Source organism: Glycine max, chromosome 8 (assembly GCF_000004515.6).
Source record: "Glycine max cultivar Williams 82 chromosome 8, Glycine_max_v4.0, whole genome shotgun sequence".
Classification (NCBI taxonomy): domain Eukaryota; kingdom Viridiplantae; phylum Streptophyta; class Magnoliopsida; order Fabales; family Fabaceae; genus Glycine; species Glycine max.
In genome coordinates this window covers 4,082,126-4,105,388 of record NC_038244.2, presented here as the reverse complement: position 1 = coordinate 4,105,388, position 23,263 = coordinate 4,082,126, and the positions used below count along the sequence as shown (strand labels likewise).

Below are 23,263 nucleotides of genomic sequence, written 5' to 3'. Positions count from 1 at the left end.
ATCTAAAATTTTGGATTTAACATAAAAATTATTTAATTTTGTTTTAACATAAATTTGATTTTGAACTCAAAATTAATTCTATAATATTTTCTAACATAGAACTAAATATATAAAAATTAATTCTCAAATGTGAAATGAAACAGATGCTTTGATCTTTGTTGTGTACTACTTTTTAACATTGAATGCACATTTCAATTCAATCCACCCAATTAGAATGTATGGCTATGGGTACCACAACCATGAGGCTGGCGACTTGTTAGTTGTTACAAATATTAATGCGTCATCCACAACCACAACAATTATTTTCTTTTTCATGCAGAGGGATTAATATATAAATATATTCATATTTGATTGCCAATTCTTTTTATATAATAATTATTTTAGAAAATAAATCATTCAAAATAATTACTTTTTATAAAATAAGTTGTAACAAATGAGCCCAAAATTTACTATTTTTGTTTAAAATTAATATTTAAGATTAATATTAATAAGGTGGATAAATAAATTAGGTAATTAGAAAATTATGGAAGATTTATTTATATTATTTAAGTCAATGTCTAGCGTGGACCAGAAAGACAAGTGGTCTCTGATGAATCACATTTAACAGCCATTGGATTAATCTCGTTCTTTTGTTAGTATGGTGCACATTTCACACAAAATTCCTTCTCCCTTAGGTCTTCTTCCTCATCTTCGGCACCTCCTCACTTCCTAACATCGTTGACCTCGTCATTCTCTCTAGCCAACGCGACAACCAAAGCCCGACGATGTCGAGGCTATCGTAGAACTCCCTATGATGTCCAAGGAGTGATTGAAAAAGAAATCAATTTTTTTTGTGCTAAATCGTAAATCAGTTATTTTTACTGTAATCTTTTAACTGTATTTTTTCAGGACAATGATGTCTTCGTTTTGCAATTTTTGATTCCACTATCTAACAATTTTGATTTGGGTTGAATCTTGATTTTGTGGGTTTGAATCTTGATTTTGATTTGTGAGTATGGCTCCATATGAGTTCCAAGATTGTTTTTGTGGACCTGATTTGTTATTATGTTTTATCTCAAACAAGTTTGGATCTGATTTTGGGGGAGGAGCACTTCCTGCAGCATTTGGGACGATGGTGGGTGCATCTGGACGGAGCCTTTGGAGGCAGTGGAAGAGCAGCCAGAAACGGAAAAGGGTCTGCCAGAGAAGGAGGAAGAGTAAGAACGGTAAAGCTTTTAGTATGGAGGGTGTATAATATGACTCTGCACCTTAAATTAATCCAAGAGCCACTATTATTTGTTCTAGGTGGACCACTTATAAAAGTGGTCTACCGTAGAAGCCGTCATTATTTATCACAAAAAAAAAATGAACAAAATGTAATAAACACAAAAGAACAACTAGTTTTTCTTCCTTCTGTCCAACACGAATCATCACATTCACATGTGCACTTTGCACGACTGGATTGCAAGATTTTGCTCTGGAAATGAAGAAATCGGGTGTTGCAGAAACATATCACCTTAGCTCGCTTGAAAATATACGTTTGTGCGAAAGACATTAATTTCTCACGTAAATGAGCAAGGCAAATCTGCATCACTCAAGGGAACAATTCAATCAAAATAAAGCCAGGTGAAAGCAAGCTCCAATGTAACGAATAAACAAATACGCATAAATTTAGATAAAATCCATAAGAAAATAAAAGGCTACAAAAATGAAAATCAGAATGCTATAGTGCGGTTATAGCCAAATTATCAAAACTGAGGTATACTGAAGATAATTATTATTAAACTTATTCAAGCACGAACTCCCTTAAGGCTAACCATGCGAGCAGGTCCATCGCCCTGGGGTCCCCTCAATGCTGAACCCCTTTGAGAAGTCCTCCCTGAACCTCCATACGAACCTCTTCCTCGTCCCCTTGAATAGCCACTCCCAGCTGCTTGGCCTAATGTCATTGGTCTTCCACCATACCCTGCACGCCCACTGCCTTGCCTTGGCTGAGAAGGGGACAGGTCTTGCCACCTACCACCTGTAGAGGCTGTTCCACTGCCGGCAGCAGCGGCGGCAGCATAGTCCTGGCCATCTCTCCGCCTTAGAGGCAGATCCAATCCACCACCACCTACCCTGGCCTCTGTTGCTTTTTCATTACTCTCTGCAAGGACAGATAATTTCTCTGTCAATTGGAATACCAATGCCTGCAGCCTGGAGTGTTCGACATCTTGGAAAAGAATGCACCCAGTTGGCTGGTCCCAGCTTGCATGAAGCTCCTCATTGATCATCATCCTACTGACAATGCTATGAGTGCGCGAAACAGAGAGATCAAAAAATTTTGTGAGCTGATCCAGGCTCAACGATTCATAAGATGAAGAAAAGGTAAAGAGGTATGTCCTCAATGCCTCCTCCTTGATTTTGTCCTTTAGCATTTCAAGTACCGTGTCTCGATTTCTCACAAATTTCCATACATCAAGAGACACAATAATGTCAAAAGCCTTCTGGAAGTCTCCCTTGCGAAGAATCCTTGTGGCAGCCATAACATGATCTCTGACATTTTCCGGTGGACCAGTAAATGTTTGTTTCTCACTTACCTCAAGCAAGCGACGGAAAGTCTTACTAATGACCTTCCGTTTGGCATCATGAACATTGGCTGCCATATTGGGCACTTCCAGCAGCATAGCAGATACGAGATGTACTGCCTCTAGGAGCTCTAGATTGATGTGCATATGATACGGCATCTGTCGTCTTCTTTCCAACCTTTCCTGAAAGAGAATTGAAAAGAGTTAAAAGCAATGTTAAAATGTAATTCATACAATTCTAAAACAAAGAATTTAACTAAAATGCATTGACAATATTGTCATCCAATCACAGATAACTATTAAAAGACAGAGAAAAGCTAGCATCTATTGGAAGCAACTTGGTAATTGCAGAACTAACAGAAAAAAACAAAAAGCCAGATCAGTCCTTTCTCCTGAGGAGCTGAGTATCAGCATCAATCATTCGAAAAATGAAAGGGGGGGATCAGAACCTGTTCAGGAGTCTTCTCATGATAACGACTTTGTGAAACGCCTTGTGCCAGCAACTCCTTCACCCTTCCACCAGAGTAGAGTTCAGACAGACAGCCATGTGCTTCAGAAATCAGTCCAACCCGAAAAGCACATAAACCTAACTGTGACATGGCCCTGTTAAAAAGTATCTGCGTTGAAATGTCCATATGCTGAACACTGTCTTGCAAATGGCTCATAAGAAGCAGATCACGGGCTATTGAAAACTCATCAAGAAGAGCATGATGATATATATCACAGAGCATTGCACGTGCTTTAGTTCGCTCATCTCCATATTTGTATATCATAGATACCAATATATCCATTAGGGTCCTGCTATTCTCAGGGAAGGTGGGTTTCCGTGTAACAACCTCTGGGGTAACTACAAATGCAGTAGGAATCCTTGATTCCTCAAATTCCTTCTCACTTGCCTCCCCTCCATTATCTCCATCTTCTGTCAATTCAGTCAATTTTCTCATGGCATCATAAACCTCTTGGGGTTTGTAGTAAATGAGCTCAACCCTCCTCAAGGCAACCTTAGAAGCGGCTTTGAAATTTCCAACTCTTTCAAGATATTCCTGGACATTCTGGGCAAGAACCAGAAACGTGGGCTCATCCCTAAGTCTCTCAACATAGTCACGCGTATGAGGATCTATGCACTGCAGGCTCTTGAAAAACTCGACATCAATTCTTTCTAAAAAAGCAACTAAGTTACCCCAAACCCGAATTGTTCCATTATGTTCAGCACCTTTCTGAGTTTCATTCTCATCCGGTTCCACGGAATCATCAACCATTATGTTTGGGTACTGCACCAAAATATCAAGAATGATCAGCATGTTCTGTACACATTTTTTCCATACATTGATGGGCATATGCCCATTGAGGCCCGGATTAACATCAAACTGAGCAGAAACCACACTGAACAGAATTTCCAGCTTCTGTGCAGGTGTCTTAGCAACTTTTGTTAAGAAGGTGAGCTGCTCAACCTGTTCAAACCTACCAGTTCCCTTTCTTCCCCTGGCAGCCACAACCTCTTTAAACTTCTTGTTAACCGCATCCCACGTGATCTCACTAGGGTTTTTCATGAACTGTCTATCCAAAAGCCTGTCCTTCTTGCTAAGCTTTTGGTCCCAAGGACCTTCACCAGCATCTGGCTTTTCATCTTCATATTGAGAGGCTTCCGAATCAGATTTTGCTTCGGGTTTTTGAAGCTGATCCGGATCAATAATCTCACCATCACTGTCATACTCTTCATCGCTCTCCTCTTCTTCTTTTTCCTCCTCGCTCTCAGGGTTCTCCCTGCACTTATTAATCAAGTCCTCATACTGCTTATTATTCTTCTTCAGCTTCTGCTTCATTGAGTTCAAGGCTTTAGCATTGCTACTGCTCATTTTCTTCTTGGCATCCTTATTAGCCAAAGCCTGAGCCAAGAAATCTTCCAACATCACGAGAGCCTTGATGTAAAGATTGGGGACCCTTTCAGACTCAGTGACACGCATGACCTTCTCAAGCTGTTTGTTAATCTTGTCAAAACTCTCTTGCAAGCTCACCCAATCATTGATCTTCATGGCATTCTTCATCTGGTCGACAGTGGAAGCCATCTCCTCAAAACGCTTATCTTTTGCAGACCTCACAACGCGCTTTTGGCCATCAGAGTCATCACTGTCACTTGCATTATCCTGCAGGTACCTGCTTGTCACTGCTTGACCAGAAGCTTCACCCACTGTGGTATCAACCTCCTCATCATAATCACTCTCCTCCTCCTCGGAATCACTTCCACCCTGCCAGTTAGCAAATAAATAAAAAAATGCTTTGATATCACATAATTTCTTCAATCCAATGCAGCAAATAATCAAAATGTAATTAAGAATGTGTTCAAAACCTGGGTCCAGAATCTTGAAGCCATCCTCTGTCAAAATACGTCGGGAACCTGCAAATGAACATAATATCAAATTGTAGTTGCATCATACTTCTGTAACACGAAAGCATAAAAATAGATAAAAATCTATTTATTCACCAACAATAATCATCTCAACAAAAAAAAACTTATCCTACCGATGTTTGTTCTCAATATGTGGAAGAGAAAAGAACAAGAAGCAGAGCAGTTATTCAACAACCATCGCATGACTTGATATTCAACATTTAAATTGTGAATTAAAAGCAAACAAAGTCTCAACCAAAACAAAAGCGATTATCAGAAAAACGAATGGGAGAAATCGGGTGCAATGACACGGTAGGAAACCAAACAAAAAAATATATATAAAAACCGAACAGAGAAAACGAAACACGTGACATGACTGCAAAGGATACCGACCTATTCAGAAACAGATAAAGTGATCCGCGTCGCGAACGAAGAGAATAACTGAAACAGAAACGTGATGGAGACTTGGAATTAACCACCTGAGCCTGAGTTCAGTGTTGTGTTGTGCAAGGAAATAGGGTTAGGGCCCTAGAGAAAGAGAATAAGGAGAAGACACGTACAGGAAAGAAGACGAAATAAAAAGATCGAAAAGAAAAAAAAATAAATAAACTCTATTTATTTGAAAAAGTGAAAAAAAAAATGAGAAAAATAAATAAATTATATAAATTTTAAAAGATAATTTTAGTCCCTAAAATATAACCTTTTATTTCATTTTTTTAATCGCAAAATGATTTACTATTTTTATGTTTTAATGTTATGAAATTATTTATTTAATTCTTTAAGTGAAAAAATGAAGAATTCAGAGGGAGAGTTTTTTTTAGTCCCGTAATAAAATTATTTTATTTCTTATTTGTTTTTCTAAAAAATTATTATTTTATTCTTTTCTATTTCCTTTTTCTTCATTTAAGTAAAAATAAACAATGAAAAAAGTAGAGGAAAGTTTAATGTTATGTTTGGTAGAAATTAAGGAAAAGAGGAGAAATAGGGAGGGTAACATGTAACATTTATAATTGTCAATTTTTTGGCGATTCACACATTACAATGTTTCACATGATATTAATCTTTTCTCATACCTTAATTGTATAATCTCATACCTGTACAATCTCTAAATTCCTCTCTTTTTGGTATAATACGGCACTGTGTTACATATCATACATGTCAAAACCCTCTGTAAGTAACCCTTCCTGAACCTCGACAATCTACTTCGACGGCTTTTCAAGATCAATGATTGTCCCCACAAACCAACATAAGACTTTTCAGCGTGTATTTTCCTCACTCACACGCTTTCTAGGAAACTTTCCAAAATGTCACTCATCTCATAATTATTCAAGCCAAACACGCTTAACTGTGAAATTTTTAAGTGATAAACTATTGAAAAATAGATGCATCATGTTGATATAGGTAATACTAATTAATTCTTTTAAGTTATTCTCAAATGTACTATCTCATACCTACATAGTCTCTAGATTACTCTCATTTCGGTGTGATTCACTCGAGATATTACATGTCCATCAACTTTTGTCCGGTTCATCCTCGAATCATGCTGTATTGGGATGAGAATTGATGGACATGCAACACCCCAAACGAATCACACCAGAAAGAGAGAGATCCAGAGGCTATGCAGATATGAAATTATACATTTGAGGATGACTTAAATAAATTAATTGATACTACCTATACGCATAAGATGCATTTATTTTTTGGTAGTCTATCACTTAAGAACTTCACAATTAACCATGCTTAACTTATAGTAGTTGTGGGATAGGTGGTCTTCTAGAAAGTTTTTCGAAAAAACGTGAGTGAGAACAAAACACTCTAAAGATCTTATGTTAGTTTGTGAAGATAGTTATCGATCCTAAAAATAGCTGAAACAAATTATCAAGGTTTCAGAAATGACTATCTACGAAAAGTTAACGAAGAGTTGAGTGAAATATCATTGTGTGAAATTTCATAGTATGAAAGTCGTCAATAAATCAACATATCGTTACAAGAAGCATATCAAAAGATTTATATTGTTTGATATTGCAAAAATAAAGAGAGAAGGAAAAAAATTTGAATCCCACGGTCATTTTATTTTCTTGCTCAACTGGCAGGATTTTCTACATTAATACATTTTTCACCTAAAATAATTATTTTTTCATAATTATTATCAATCATTTTTTACATTGAAGACAATTAACATAAAGTTTGATAATCGATTTTTTTAACGAAGAATCGATTGTTTTAAAAATTACGACAAGTGCCAGTTAGAGCTTTAAAAACTTGTTAAATGCTAGCTAGTTGGTAATTTTATCATGTGCTGATAATAATTAATCTATCTGAAACAAGATTACCTGATTTATGTGAAGAAAAAAAACAAGAAAAAATAAATGAGAGATCAGGCTGAGATTTCCCATTTTTCTAGCTTGTCTCGTTAATGATAAAGGAAAATTATTTCTTTTTATTCTTCATTACAGCTGCCATTAATTGACTTCTTTCACACTTGCAAATTAATGTTAATATTATCTGAATGAATAAGTCATAAATGTGTTACAATTTGAATATAATAAGATATGACGAAATTTGGAGTGTCTCAGTCAAGTAATCAGAAAACTAAAATGTATAAAGTTGAGGACTGCACGTGTTATTGTAGGTACCTAATTTGAAAATAGAAGTTAAACAAAGCCAAAGCAAAAGTATTGATGGCTTAAATGTATATTATTACCTTTGAATCCCATAGAAAAGAATTAAATGGATAAATATTATATTAGATGATACAAGCTAAGCACCCTGCATGATTGGATTAAGCAGGTGCAATGGAGACTTTTTCAACCTCTAGAATGTATTCAAGTGTAGCAAGTGGAGGAATTTGCACACCAGTGCCTGAGTCAAAGTCAGCACCATTCTCTCCAAACCCCAATTGAGGAGGGACTATTACCTTCCTCTTGCCTCCAGCCTTCATAGTTTTAAGTACATATTCTATACCTTCACACACTCCTTTACTATATGGCCTTGACCCCATCACTAGAGCCAATGGTTTCTTGTCCCCCTCAAATGTGTTCACAAACACTTCTCCACTGCTTTCAATTTTTCCCGTGATGTCAATCACAACCAAATCTCCTGGCCTTGGCGATGCGCCACCACCAACTTTCAACTCATAGTACCTGTTAGTTCAGCATATGTTGTGCATCACAAAATGAGGCATATAATAACTGCATAAAATTATCATAGGTTATAATAGAGTGTGAAAGATAATGAACCTTATGCCATTAGGAAGCACCACCTCTTCCACCTTCTCAACGTTCCTATGCAAGACAAGAAGGTCATCAAAGACTTCAGTGAAACAAATTAAAAAAAAAAAAAAAAAAAGACACATATTTGTACAGATACTTGGAACACGGACCTTGTATTTGCCTCTTGCTGAGACACCTCAAGGCGAGTCTTGATTTGTTCTGAGATGACACCAAATGCAAGAAAGCCAACCCATGCAAGACCAGCTCCTATCCCAAACCTTCTGGTCAAGGAAGTGGCTATCCAATCTGTGGATTCAACCTTAGTGGATGGTTTGATGGGCTTCTGTTGCTTAGCTTCAGTGCACACTTGCATTGATTCATCATTCAAATTTGTTGTTCTTAGCTGCTGTGGAGACGAAGTTGGAGGCTGAGATTGTGGAGGAGGAGTTGGTGGTGGAGTTTGTGATGATGAAGAAATGTGGTGAGTTCTAGTGAGGGGGAGGGAGAAAATTGGAGGGGAACCAAAGAATGTAGCCATGTTCAGGATGAAAGAAGGTTGGTTTAGATACAAAAGGTAAAAAGATCCAGTTAGGGGCCTGTCCCCACCTTATCCCTTACCATGTAGTGGTTCCATCTTAGCCTTTAGTTGCGCATGTCACAGTTGAGAATATCAACTAAAAAACCTTAGCTGTTATGTTACGTATAAATGATGCGACTTGATTTCTTGCTTTAATTTCTAGTAGAAATAGATAGGACACATTTCTTTCTTTTTTTTTCTTACTTTGTCGGAAAGTGTAAAAAAAAGGAAAAGGTTCTTGTCACCGAATAATGCATTACAAATGGAAAGTTTTAACCAAGTATGCCTACATCATGGCAAGTGGTTGGAATTCCACTCATAATCCATCTATATTTTTCTTTTCATATAAAGTTAATTTTAGATACTTATTCTTAACATGCTCTTCAGCAAATTAAAAGAATAATATCAAGTTTAACGGACAATACTTTGCCCTTGCAAATATAATTTTCCTACTTTTTCAAGCATAGGCTTCAGGAACATGCTAATAAGTCGCCTAATATTTTATGAAATTGGATCCCCTACAGTTTATGATTAAACTGCATAGAGTGCAGTTCTAAATCTAACAGTTATTGGATTTTAAAAGGAACTTTCATGTGAATTTAATACAAAAATAAACTTTTGAAGATTTTTGCATAGGGAAAGGGCAAAGTGAGACCAACTACATACAACATCTATGCTGTTGCACAATATCTAGAAGTTCATTATTTCATCTAAAATGATCAGGTCTAGAATGTTCCCCAAACAGCTGAAAATAAAATAACATTTTTCCTGTAACAGTATGCAAGTCCGAGAGAGAATTGCAACGCTCGCAGAAAATTTAGTACATTTACCCAATTTACATGGTCACTAATTACAGCAGCAAACAATTTTCAATTATCGTTAATACTTTCTTCTGCTCAAGTTACAGCTGCAACTTCCATAACTATATATATGGACAACAAAATTTAGACACTGATTACAACATTTTCCAAAGAATTTTGTACAAACAAATGGTACAACCTGGACAATGACTGCACTGTTTTTTTTTTTATCAGCACAATGACTGCACTGTGGATTACAGAAGAGACCAGGAAATGGACAAAAACAAAAGAAAGAGAAGGAACTAGAGGAGTGAAAACCTTGAATGAGAATGTAAGTTAGCGGAATCAATCACTTTTGTCAATCCCAAATGGTAAATACTCTACAACTTGCCCTCACATTTTTAGCAGTAAAATGAAAACAAAATGTTAGTTGTATAATTGTCTCCTATCCTGCGGGGTCTTCAGCAACTCGTGATGACTGAACACTTAGTCTATGCACTTGAGAAGCAGTAATTGGCTTCTGCAATGGCTTTAAAGCAGCCATGATTTCAGTAAACGTGGGCCTCAACTTTGGATCACTATAATGCAGAAAAGTAGCATACTGAGTCATACATCTTATTATAGAAAGAAATCACATGCAATAACTAAGAAAGACATTTTTGCAAACTCATCCACAACCATAAAAACATGTATATACCCTTTAAAAGATGGCATTCATGTTATGCATCTATATGAACGAAAACATATGATCATATTATATCTCCTACTGTTCCACCATATAAACTTACTGAAAAAATCACCTAACAATTGTAGAACATCAGACAGAATAAACAGAATGAGAAGAACAATTTATCAGACTGTGGCAACAATATGGCACTATTCTTTCTGGCTCAATTCAATAGAATACTATAACATATTTGAGTCACAGTTCAGAATGGAAGGAGAAAAAAGGATTAAAGTCACACTCACGTCTGCCAGCATTGTCTGATAATATCTGCAATGGCAGGGTCTACATTATCTGGAATGTCAAGGCGGCGATGTTGGAAACCAACAGCACCCACTACTTGCATCGGATTCATTCCTCCCCAGGGTTGCTGCAAAGTAGAGAGCTCCCATAGTATGACCCCATAGCTAAAAACGTCACACCTAGAAAATGAATCCCAACTTATTATCATAAAAGCCAATTGGGTTTTAAAAAGTGGTAGAGCCAATGAGAAGATAGGTTGAGATAAGGAAGCCAGTTATTGAACAATATTTATTACATATGAAAAGAAAAATCCTTGTTTTGTTTTCCCTAAAACTATAGATTCAAGAGGATTCAACTAGTAACCAAGCTTTTTTGGTTGATAAAAGAAAAAACTTAATTACAGAGAACAAAACGGGGTTAACAACAAGGGAAACCACACCTTCCTGTCCCTCAAGCAAAATAGCAAATACCAAGAATAACAAAACTTACTTTTCATCTGAAAGTTCATTTCTCAACACTTCTGGAGCCATCCACTCAGCCTGAAACATATTATACATATAACTGAAGTATGTTCTAGTATATCCAATTCCAATGAGTTCTAGGCTGTCTTTCATAAATGCAGATAACAGAATGATAATGCAAGAAATGGATGTCATACACAATGCCCAAATTAGGAGCTTTCAAAACCACAGAACCAAAAGGTAACAGAAAGTAATTTCAAAATTTATAGGGAAGAAAATCTGTGGCCATTCAAAAGTAGCTATTAGTTAAAAGATATACAAAGTGTCTGAATTTGTGTGTGAACAAACGTATATGTATTAGCATAATTTTATTTAAATAAAAGGAACAGATTTTACAACAGCTAAGGAAACAAAAATTATGATAGCTTACTGTTCCTGCCGTTGATCTGGAAGAAAGGAATGTACTATGCTTCATTCGTGATAAGCCAAAATCACATACCTATTCACCAGAAGAAAAAAAAGTAAGTTATAATCTATCAACAAATAGCACTCTCAACGCTATCGAGGAACATTAATCACAAGATTCATTTAGCACCTTTACTACCCAGTTTTTGTCAACAAGAAGATTTGGGGACTTCAAATCACGATGCACTATCACTGGAGTGCAGTTGTGCAGATAGTTCATTCCTCGAGCCTGAATAGTCAAAGGAGACAGGTTATATCATGAGAACCACTGGTCATAATAGCAATAATTTGCTGAATGAAGCTGCATTGCAATTAAAGACAACAAAATCCCTACAGCATCAAGGGCCATCTGCAACCTCCTTCGCTCATCTAATTGATTGTTAGGTCGGTGAATTAATCTATACAAACTCCCTCTGCAAAAGATTATCTACATTTCAGTATTCAAAGAATCAAACTCCAAAAAGACATTAATCAAATAAACATCAGTATAAGTTGGGTTTTAATCAGAGTAACATGTAAATTGTACATTTGCAAATACATGCCTATATTTTCAGTTCACAGCATTCATATGTTAGAACATGCTATGGAGCACAATCACAATTACTTTTTTATGAAAATTATACACTAAAGGCATTTAAGATAAGAGTCCTGCAATTTTTGTATATATAATAAAGGAATTATTAAGATAGAAAAGAGAGGTTCAAAAGCTATTTTACCCAAAAAAAATCCTAGTGGTTTCTAACATCCAATAAGCATTTTCTCCTTCTCAAGGCATATGCCACATCATTTGCTAAAGCAATCCAGAAAACATTTTTGGAAGATGTAGCATTATTCTTTTTGTAGTATAGAATAGTACTATTTGTCCATTTCATTAATTACGCTGATAGTGCAAGCAAATATCAACTATCAAAAAAATTGCAAACCCACAGCAGTCTCATATTAAGCACAGGAAATGAAGAAATTCCAGTTACCTAGGAAGAAATTCAGAAACAATTGAAAGATTTGGAGGTCGAGTTACAGCTCCCATGAAGAGAACAACATTTGGATGCCTCAGTCTTTTCATTATTTGGACCTAATGCAATTTATATAAATTAAATAAGCACTTTCATTGTAGAACAGTGAACCATATAGATGTGTAAATGAGATGGTGGGACAACAGAAACAACCAATATTACACAATGTCTGCAGAATTGAACCAAAACTACTTCTGATAATATTTTGAATTGGTAAATCTTGATCCAAAAATTAGAAATATTAATAGAAATGATGAAATCAAACTATCTTCCATTTGATCCATTTATCTCGCTAAGATACGAAAGCCTCTATTGATCTTATCACTTGACCAGACCTAGCTATAATCTTTGCTCTTAATGGAATCATTAATCAAATGGGATCATAAATAAGTAGAAATAGAAACAAGAAGAAAAATGTAGGGAAGTAGAGGTGGCCTGTACCTCACTTTTGAATTCTTCAAGTAATTCACCAGAGATATCTTGATATAGAAGCTTTTTTACAGCAACTTCCTATAAAGCAAAGACAGGGAACATGTGGTAAATATTAAAAATATATAGCCTACAATGTAATAGGAAACCAAGCATATATATATTGACAAGTGACAACATAAATGAGAGGTAGTCAATATGGTATAGCAAAATTATAAATCAGTACGATAAATGAATATTAAAAGAAAGATGAAAAATATATGTAGTATGATAAATGATACAATTGATTAGATTCATGAAGATATACTCACAGTTCCATGCCATTCACCACGGTAAACTTCCCCATATGATCCTGCATGCCAAATACAAGCTACATAGTTGCAATTGAGTTTTTCTATGGAACACCAGACAAAAAAAAAGTGCTCCTATACACAGTAGCACTGTCAAACAGAAAAATGTATGAGTAACAAACAACATAGAACAATGTACAGTTAATACCAAGTCCAATACGCTCTCCCACCGCAATTTCATCCCACGGAATATCATACTCAGCAACATCATCTAGCGCTGAATCAGACTTTGTGCTGTCATTACTTACTGATCGATCAGATTTTCTCTCGCCTTCTGTGTTTTCTCCTAAAGCATTATGCTCTCCATCACCACTACACTTCGGCTCACAACCAGCACCCTCTGTATCACCACCACTCCAACTTCCCTGCTCATACTGCTTACTTACAGCAGCAGTGGTTGCTACAACAGCTGCAGCAGTAGCAGTAGCAGCTGCTGCTACAGGAATCTCAAGATTCGAGTCAGCGTTCGACTTTGTTACAGCAACTACCATAGAAGATGCAACAACAGCAGCAGCTGCAGCTGCAGCTGCCGCAACTGGCATATTTTTCCCATACTTTACCTGAGTTGCTTCTACCTGTGATGATATGTGCTGTCCAGCAGCTTCCCCTGAATCAAGAGGAAGGCCAATTCCTAAGCCCTCAACAGGCTTAGAATGCTCCAGCTGACTGCTACTGCTAGGAGTTACTTTGCGGTGAACTCGGTGGTGAGGCAAAGGAGGCAAAAATCGAGCAGGAACTAGATTGTCATCAGTCTTAGTTTCTTGCTGCACACTTCCTTGTTTATTTTCATCTTTTTGTTCAGTTGGAAAATTGGCCTCGGTTGGGGTACTTAACTGCCCATGATAAATTTCAGAAAATAAGTTTGGAGGTGCAACAACACCACTTTCAAGCAAAATATCATGAAGTTTTTGAGCCAAGTTAGGGTTCTCCTTAGCAGCATCAATCATATATTGGGAAACATCTTTGACTTTCATTCTACGCACGGCAGGGGAACTGATCCCTTCAGTCCAAGAAGGAGATCTTCCATGCATATATGGATAATTAGATCTGATAGGGGATTCTTGCAGTATGATCTTCTCCTCATAGGGGGTATTATTGGATTCATTTGATGGTCTCTTCAATTCTTCCTTGCCCGTAGCAGCCCCGCTTACATTGGATTCTTTCCTTGCATAGCCAAAATACTTTGATTTATTATCTTTATCCAGAGTACCAGAGTCAGAAGCTTCTTCAGATGAACTTCCAACCCCACTGCTGAACGATGCTACATGAGAATCAAGCTCTCTTGATGAAGGACTGGCTACAAAGGAAGAATCGTCACACTCAATGTGTGATCCAGTAGCATCAGATGGAATAAGTGTTCCAGGAGCTGCCATTAGGTCAACAATGTACTCCCTGAAATTCATATCGTCATCAATCACAACTTCCAGATACATAATAACAAGGCTTTGCAACTCCTACTTAAGAAACTTACAAAAAGAATGAGAGAACATTCAGCTATAGGCAATATTAAATGATTAATTGAAAAAATGAACAAAGTGCTATAACAGGAAAGTCTACCAAAACAAAAGATACTAGTAATGTAACACATCTTCAAGTCTGGAACAATATAACACAGCTTCAAGTCTGTACACAGTTTTACCTCAGAGAACTATATATAAACAAAATTCTGCGCACTTGCCTATACCACCAAAATACAACTTTAACAGAACTCACCTTCCATCCTCAATCTTGACAAAGTTCATTGCCACATCGTTGGAACCCATATACTGCAGTCCTTTCACCAATCGACACGGGATGCCCAAAGTGTCAGCTAAAACCTACATTTAATACAGAGCAATATAATTTTATTACATGAATCATGGAAGTTTTTAAAAGAGTATGAGAAAAATCTCATAGCATAGTGGCCCCAACTACTCATTCTCTTAATATAATGTTATTCTGTTTTGATTTAAATCTAACCATAATTAATGTTACTTGAGGCTTACATCAACCAGACCATTCTTCATTGAAATGTAAACCAGAAAAGAGAATGTAGGGAAAAATACCTTGAATAACAATGCACGATGCCGAGCCAATCCAATGGTCAGTGAACCAAGTGGCAAAACCATGCTACCGAGGGTTGCTTTTAGACTGTAACTAAGACTCCTCCATGCTCTTAACATACTTTCGTGATCTTCAACTGATCCACCCATATATTCAGCCACTACTATTGCAAGCTTGTGTACCAAATCACTATCTAAAACTACTTCAAAATCTTTTCTTGAATTGACGGCCATCTCCATGGCTTCTTGTTCAAGTTTCAACAAATTTGAATCAGCAGCCCTATTGACCAAGACTGCTTCCCATGTGACATCATCTGAGGTCGGTGTTCCTTGCAGATCTACAAGAGAAGGCATTCTTGCAGAGGTTGCCTCGGTCAAGATCCCATACAGATCATAGAAACCATCTGAGATTTTGTCATCATAACCAAGAGCATTGTAATTCTGTGAAGCATGGATAAATCTACGATATGAGATAAGTCAGAAAGGAATATAAAGAAGGACATATTACAGTTAAGTAACTCAAAGTTAGATTTCATGCATCAACATCCTAATCCATTCAGCATCACTAACTCTGAAGTTAGTTTCCCAAATCTCATACCAAGATGTCAAGCAATTTTTATAATTATAAATCGTTTAATGTCCTGCAAGCATGTCATATATGTCCAAAATGCAAGTACTTAATGCATCTCAGCTGCAACTTCAGCATCTTTTTTCAATTTATATGATATATGATATGACCAAAGTCGTAGCCAATTAGCCATTATAAAACCTCAACTTCTAAGCACAAATATGCTGAGTGATAGTGGAAGTTCCAGCCTAACAGCACTGTTCAGAATACTATTGATATATTGAATAAGAGGAATGTTAACAACACACTCTTTAAAACACTCCTTCAAGCGGACTAATTATTGGTTAAATTTTTTTCAAAACCACAAAGTCATAAATCAGATTCGTCAAATAAGAAGTGAAACCCACAATTTTTTTGTAATTTCTAATATATTTCAGTCAATAGTAAATAGTTTTCAAAAGAATGTGTTGCTAGCATTTCTCATTTGATAACGCAAAATTCTACTAACAATCATGATTTGCTGTCATTTCACACAGATAAGAAAGTTTAAAGAAAAAAACTACATGAGTGGGGTCAAATGCTTTACACTCATTAGACTACGATCCCATGATTCAAGTTATGAAAATGAAACACCATCTCTGCATCAGAATGCCTCAAACCTTGTATATCTCTATTTGTAATCGATGATACTTTTGTTCTGGTGGCACCCTCATAAGTATGACAACAAGAATGTGACTTCAACCTTTAAGTCAATGGACTAACAAAGTGACTTACCCAGTAACGGTAGGCCACAACTTCAGCTGGCGTATTATCAGGGTCACAGGATCCCAAACTGATCTGCTTAACAGCTTCAATCTGTACAGCCTCGGGATCCTCTTTTGCACTCAGCTCCAAAGCCAGTTGTATCTGATACTCCTCCTCCACTTCAGGATCCCTCGACGTGCTAGACTCCGAATCACGCCTCGCTGAATCAGACACAACATCCAAACCACCACTGCTCACTGAATCAGACGGGTCCATTATTTCTCCTCTAGCCAGGTTGGGAGATGGAGGACTGGGACTCTGCCTATTAGAAACTGAATGCAACCAATTGGAAAGCTTCTTTGGGGCAGTGGATGAAGATGAACCATCACTACTGGACTTGTTGCTCTTTGATGAAGTAGCCCCTTGGGCATCTTCTGATTGATTGGACATGATATGAAGCTTCTTAAGAATGTTCTTCATATCTATTCTCTAGAGTACTGAATGCTAAAGAAGTGGAAACCTCTCCATTTTGTTCTTTGACCAAGCATGAACCTCTCTCGGTATCAAAAGCATGGCCTTTGGTATCTAGAAAACTATTCAAAGAACCCCTTTTTTGGCAAACAGCTCCTAAGCCAAGAAACCAAGACAATCAAATCCAAATAACAGTTCCAAGCAACAGGCTTTGCACGTTTCCTAATGAAGGCGATCCAGATGCTAGAATTGAACTGGAGCAGTTTCCTATTCAGCAGACAAGACTGAAATATTCCAAAAAGAAACACAAACAGATGTTTGATACCATTCACCACCTTTAGGAAGCAGGGAAACCAAAATCACTGAGCCCCCATATGGAGAAAGAATGGATCTTTGTTTCTGTTTGTGGAAGGAATAAGAGCACAAAAATGGAAGAGACAAGAGAGTTGTGAAGACAACAATAAAGAAAGGGCAGAGGCTAAGACAACAGAGACTAGGAGCAAGTGGGAGAAGGTAGGGGCCACAAAGCATGACCCACTTGAGAAGAGAGAGGGTCACAAGTACTACTACTTCACATTCCCAGAGAAAAAATTAAAAGGTGGTGGGAGTTGGAAGACAACCAACTTGATTTCTCTTTCTTCTTCCTCCTCCTCCCTCCTCAATCCTTATCTCAATGTTATGTTTTGCTTGTGTGTGTTTTGAGAAGTTCCAAATAGAAGTGGTGCTGGTGCTTGTGGTGAACTGCTCAGAAATGGCATATAGAATGAACAAGTTGGAAAAAAATAATATGGTTGCTTTGAGTCTCCAACTTTTGCTATTTCAAGCAAACCCAATATTTGTCCTTAGTGATATGCAAAGCAAAGGGCTTTGAAATTGAAGTGGCAAAAAAAACTCACTTTCATTTCATTCATGTGCAGCCTCATCTCATCTCTACCACTTGACTTGAGTAGCCCGCACTCTGCTCCACCTTTTAATGCTCCTATTCTATTCAATTCAGTTCAATACTGCTCGCGGATAACGGCACCCATTATTATTACCCTTTTCTTTTTCCTTTTTCAACAAAATATGTGTGCTATACACTGCTATTGCTACAAAAAATGATAGGTTTCAAAATTGCATGACAGCATTGTCGATAATATATGGTGGAGAGTCGACTAGACTTCGTACTATTTGTCTATTTAAGCTTTAGCTATTAGCCACCATTAACACTTTTGCAGGATATCATTTTCCTTTTATTTGTCTATTTCCATTATATATGGTGGAATTACAAATTGTTTCATAACTACCAGATAGGAAGATAAGAAGATGAACTGAACAGAGTTTGTTATAATTTAAAGGTTTAATTACTCATGATTCTATAATTTCCGGATTAGTATTTTTTGTTTTGTTTTTATAGTTTAAAATTGATTTTTTTTTAATCCTCATCGTTTATCTTAAAAATCGTTTATATTTTAATCCATATTGTTTGAAAGTGATTTTTTTAATCTTTTGTATCTAAATTCTCTTTTACTCTCTATATTTTAAAATTAGTCTTTTTAATTCTTATATTTTATATTTTAATTCTTTTTAATCTTTAACATCTTATATTGTCAATTACAATTAATTATAAAAATATTAACCAGTAATTCGTAACTAATTTATAGCAAGATAATTTATAATAAAAAATAGTTAATAATTTATAACTAATTTGTAACTAATTATTTTTATATATTTTTTTAATAAGGACTAAAAGATAATTAAAATATAAATTATTGGGACTAAAAAAATCACTTTCAAATTATAGAGAGTAAAAGAGAATTAAAATTAAAAAAAATATAAGAATTAAAAAAATCATTTTTAAACTTCAAGAACTAAAAGAGAATTAAAATATAAACTATATGACTAAAAAAATTATTGGCAAACTATAGAAAATAAAAAGGTATAAATCATAAAAATATAGGGATCAAATAATAATTTAACCTAATTTAAACAGAAATTTTAAATATGATTGCATTAAATACTCACTTTATTTAATTAAAATTGTTCCTCGTGAAAATATATCTTATCTCTGCTAAAATATATAGTTCTATCAACTGAAGTTGACTGGTCTCCCATTCTAGCCCTGGATAAAATTGTTTTAATTTATTAGAAAGAAAGATACTAGTTTTTTTTCTTTTTATTTTTATCCTTATTAATTTACTTGAGATCTTTTTTTATCTATTTTAATCAAATAATTAATTATATATTTTTTTATAAAAATTTATATTTATCTATTAATTTTATTAATCACTTTTAATTTAATAAGTTAATTTGTAAGTTTTCAATGATATGTTTGATAAAACTGGTAAATAAGCTAACCAAGTTAATTAAAAGTTTATAAGTTAAGAGTTTAAAACTTACAAGTTGGTTAATTAGAAAGTGTTTGATAAGATTGATTAATAAAGTAGTTGATATATATCAAATTATGTAGAAGAGTATATTTAATATTTCTAATAACTTTTTAAAGAGTAGGACAATATTTTTTTAATATTTTATATTATAAAAGAATGATAAAGATTTAATGATTTTACTCATAATGTTTAAAATCATTTTTTAATAAACAAATACAATCTTAAATAATAAAAAATTTAAAAGAATAATTAAATAAGCTTATATTGTTTAAAATCAAAATTTTAATATTTAAATTTTTCTTAATAATTAGATACAAGTCAACCAAATAATTATAAAATTAATATGATTCAAAAAAAAATTAACTTTAACAAATGATGTAATGATGTCAATTGACTGAGATAACCATCGTAAGCATGTAATAATGCCAAACTTGGTAAAAGGTTTTTTAAAAATTGAATAAAAAAGGTAATTTTAATAAATTAGTGAGAATAAATTTGAAAAAGAGAGAAAAAAAAGATAATAACTTATAAATTAGCTTATTGTCATAAGTTACTTCAACTAACATATAAAAATAAGTGAAAATGTTTCTAAAATAAATTTGTGTCAAATAAGATTAATTTTTATCAAAGTAACTTACAAGTTAGTCAAAAAAATTTATAAACAATTCTCCAAAAGTATTATCAAGTACACTGGCTTATAACCTTATTTTATCAAATGTAAAAGTTGATCATTTTACTTATATATAAATCTCTTATAGTTCCTATGAATTTATATTGTAAGGATTAAAAATGATAAAGATAATATTATAATGACTTAAAGGGATTAAAAGTTGTATGTATAGTGATAAGCACTAAAATGGATGAGTTTTATTTATTCATAAAAATTGAAGAGTTTTAAGTATAGAAACTAAATTATAAAATGTGTAATTATAATCACTAATGAATAAATAAACCTATTTAATAAATGTGTGTGAGTATTATAATTGATTCCTGTAAATAAAAAAACTCATTTAATTATTTTTTACAATACATTTTAAAGAGTAGGAAGAAAAAAGGCATAAAGCAGACGTAAGCTTCTACTTCTACTTTGTTATACAACATTTATTGCTGCTTTATTGTTGACCACTGATTATATTGGCCACAAGTTTTTGTGATGCATACCCCAAAGTCGTAGCTCATGAAGGGCAATGCCTTATCAGAAATGTTAATGGGTGTTTATATTTATAAACAAATTTTATTATATTAAATATTTATATTCTTAACAAATATTTTTAAGAAACTCATGAATAAAATTATTATTGCAATATTGTTACATGCTATGCTTTTTTTTACAAATTTAACATTATGAATATTAAATGTGTAATAATATTCCTAATTAAACAATAATTTGAAAAGTAAAATTACTTCGTACCAATACCAATATGATAGTTAGAAAAAAAAATATAATAATTTAAAAAATAAAAAATAAGGAATTTTGAAAGAAAAAAATTGCCACACTAATTGATTACATGTTTTACTTAACAATTAACACGAATTAGCAACGCTTAACCATTTTGTTTTTACCAGAGTTTCAGTATTATATATGGAAAACGTGCATTTAGTTAATAAAATATTAAATAACATTCATCAATTATTAAATCAAGGATTGAAATTATAGTGTTTTTTAATACAATTTTTTCCGTATGCACCATTTTTTTCGAATTCACCAATGTAATGTTTTTAAACTACATGTAGTTATTAATTCACTAAAAGTAAGAGTAAATACACTTACAAGCCTACTTCTACATAAAAGTTTTTTTTTAAGAAAAATAATATCCGTAACGCAAATAAAAGAAATATGCTTAGTACGGTGTTAATGATTTTTAAAAACATATCTAAATTATCTACATTAATTGCTTCTAATTCTTCTCTTCGAACTTTTTTAAAATGTTATATTCCAAAATATTGTCTTACTTGTTCTCTTTTCTCATTTCAAAACTCTATTATATATACTTCTATAAAAATAAAATAAAAATGCTACTATATATACTTAAAGGAACAGGACATGAAGCGTTTTGTATTTCTGGTTCACTGAAATCTTGAAGGTTTTTCTTTTATATAATATAGGATACGAAAGTTTTGTTTTATCCAAATAAAATTACTATAATCAACAGATATTTCGTTCTAAATATTTAACGCAAATGAATCAATTAAAACTGGTTTACAAAATGTTGATAACTAATTGTTTGTGGGTTTAACGGCGGACGGATCTAGGTACAAAGTAATGGGAGCATTTGCTCCCACTCCCACTAAATGATATTTTTTACTATATTGAATTTTTTTTTTTTTGTTCCCTTAACAAATAAGTGTTATTTCATTAGAAAAATATTTTAAAAAGATGAATGTAAAAAATTGAAAACAAAATGGTACTAATTTTATTGACATTATCTTTTTAGTTTTTATTATATTTATTTTTTTAATACTCTTTTAATAGAGTTTATACTATTTTTCATCTAAGAAAATATATTTTTTGTCTTAACCCCTATCCATTAATTAAAAATAATTATGATTAATCCAGAATTCAACCAATAAATTAAATTTAGTCAAGAATTATTCTCATCAAGAATCAAACTTAAATAATATCTAAATTATTCAACTTTAACTTAAATATATTAATTAATTATATTCAATTATTTAATTTGATTTGAACAAATATTTGATTATATTTTGTCTAGCTAAAAATAATTTCGGGATCCCGATTAGGTATCGAAATCAAGGTGAGTTGGAAAAGCGAATACATAACACAAATGAATGAGATGAGAGTGAAAGTGAGACTTTTCCTTTTCGATCCTTTGTCCTTCTCGCAGTGCCCCGGTTAACAGGGATATTAGGGAACTTCTCATCCTCTACCTTACCTTATATCAGAATATATATATATATATATATATATATATATATATATATATATATATATATATATATATATATAGTTTAATTCATGTATAAAATGGATATGACGTGGAGAAAACACCTCTTCCAATATAAATGAATCCAAATAAATTTAATTATTTTAAAATTCTTGAAAAGTCAAATTTGGTCACGTGTGCCGAACTTTAAGCAAATTCAAACAATATTCGAAGGCACATTTGGTCATATATTTTTTTCTTGGAAGTTTTCTCATTAACAGGTTTTATTAACAACTTAAAAAATAAAATTCAAATATAATTATAATAAGAAAGTATTCAAAAGAGTTTATCTAGATTCATAAAAATAATCCATGGATCAGTTTAATTTATTAAAATTTATGGTACTAAATAGGATAAATATTTTTATTTTACGTTTGAAACGATACAAATTAATCACGAGGACAAAGGAAAAACTTAATTTTTTGTCATTCAAAAAATCTTCAAATAAATTTTTGTTTTAGGTACAAGTATTTAAAAAACATACATATAGTTTCACGTTTATCTCTTTTTAATTTCTCAAGTACTACCTGTTAATAACAACATTGACAATAACAACTGTATCATATGTCATATATTTTGATTGTTTTAGTATTAAAATATATATTTTAGCAAATTTTATATTATTTAAGAAACAGGGATATTAAATAATATAGTAACAGTAATAGTAATGTATAATAAGATAATTGATATTAAAAATGATATTTTAATAAATTTTATATTATTTTATTTATAATATCTAGTGTTAATCAAATATTACACGTGATAAAAAATTATTCTGTAACTCTAATATTTGTTTTATACTATTTTCTTTGTCATGTAATGAAGTATGTAATAAACATAATTATTTTAATAAGTTTTATAGTTAAATTTATTAGAGCAACTCTAAAGCAGTTATTTATGTCAATTTTTAAAGTTAAG

General features: G+C 33.4%; 3 protein-coding genes across 6 annotated transcripts; all 3 read right to left on the bottom strand.

Annotated features, from left to right (window-relative positions):
* Nucleotides 1-1,624: 1,624 nt before the first annotated feature.
* On the bottom strand, nt 1,625-5,511 carry LOC100781967 (eukaryotic translation initiation factor 3 subunit C). 2 transcript variants are annotated; one of them, XM_003530904.5, is made up of 4 exons: nt 5,326-5,511; nt 4,894-4,941; nt 2,996-4,792; nt 1,625-2,729 (listed from the first exon to the last, which is right to left on the bottom strand). In XM_003530904.5, exons 2-4 carry the CDS (start codon nt 4,915-4,917, stop codon nt 1,770-1,772), a joined length of 2,781 nt encoding a protein of 926 aa, XP_003530952.1. In that variant the 5' UTR covers nt 4,918-4,941; nt 5,326-5,511; the 3' UTR covers nt 1,625-1,769. The 2 variants fall into 2 exon arrangements, with proteins under 2 accessions (XP_003530952.1, XP_025985308.1); XM_026129523.2 differs by lacking the exon at nt 5,326-5,511 and adding an exon at nt 5,067-5,310.
* A 2,099-nt stretch (nt 5,512-7,610) lies between these two features.
* LOC100781416 (probable FKBP-type peptidyl-prolyl cis-trans isomerase 5, chloroplastic-like) lies at nt 7,611-8,686 on the bottom strand. Its single transcript, NM_001253264.2, has 3 exons — nt 8,315-8,686; nt 8,172-8,216; nt 7,611-8,075 (listed from the first exon to the last, which is right to left on the bottom strand). Exons 1-3 carry the CDS (start codon nt 8,680-8,682, stop codon nt 7,715-7,717), a joined length of 774 nt encoding a protein of 257 aa, NP_001240193.1. The 5' UTR covers nt 8,683-8,686; the 3' UTR covers nt 7,611-7,714.
* Nucleotides 8,687-9,527: 841 nt separating this feature from the next.
* LOC100780884 (probable serine/threonine-protein kinase SIS8) lies at nt 9,528-18,082 on the bottom strand. 3 transcript variants are annotated; one of them, XM_006584834.4, is made up of 13 exons: nt 16,591-18,082; nt 15,252-15,689; nt 14,920-15,023; nt 13,355-14,598; nt 13,168-13,208; nt 12,869-12,937; nt 12,386-12,486; nt 11,749-11,827; nt 11,545-11,643; nt 11,380-11,448; nt 10,978-11,027; nt 10,491-10,667; nt 9,528-10,099 (listed from the first exon to the last, which is right to left on the bottom strand). In XM_006584834.4, the coding sequence occupies exons 1-13, from the start codon at nt 17,038-17,040 to the stop codon at nt 9,967-9,969; spliced, it is 3,054 nt and encodes a 1,017-aa protein (XP_006584897.1). In that variant the 5' UTR covers nt 17,041-18,082; the 3' UTR covers nt 9,528-9,966. The 3 variants fall into 3 exon arrangements, with proteins under 3 accessions (XP_006584897.1, XP_014634192.1, XP_006584898.1); XM_014778706.2 differs by having other exon boundaries at nt 15,252-15,708; nt 16,591-16,727; XM_006584835.3 differs by having other exon boundaries at nt 15,252-15,652; nt 16,591-16,727.
* Between the last annotated feature and the right edge of the window lie 5,181 nt (nt 18,083-23,263).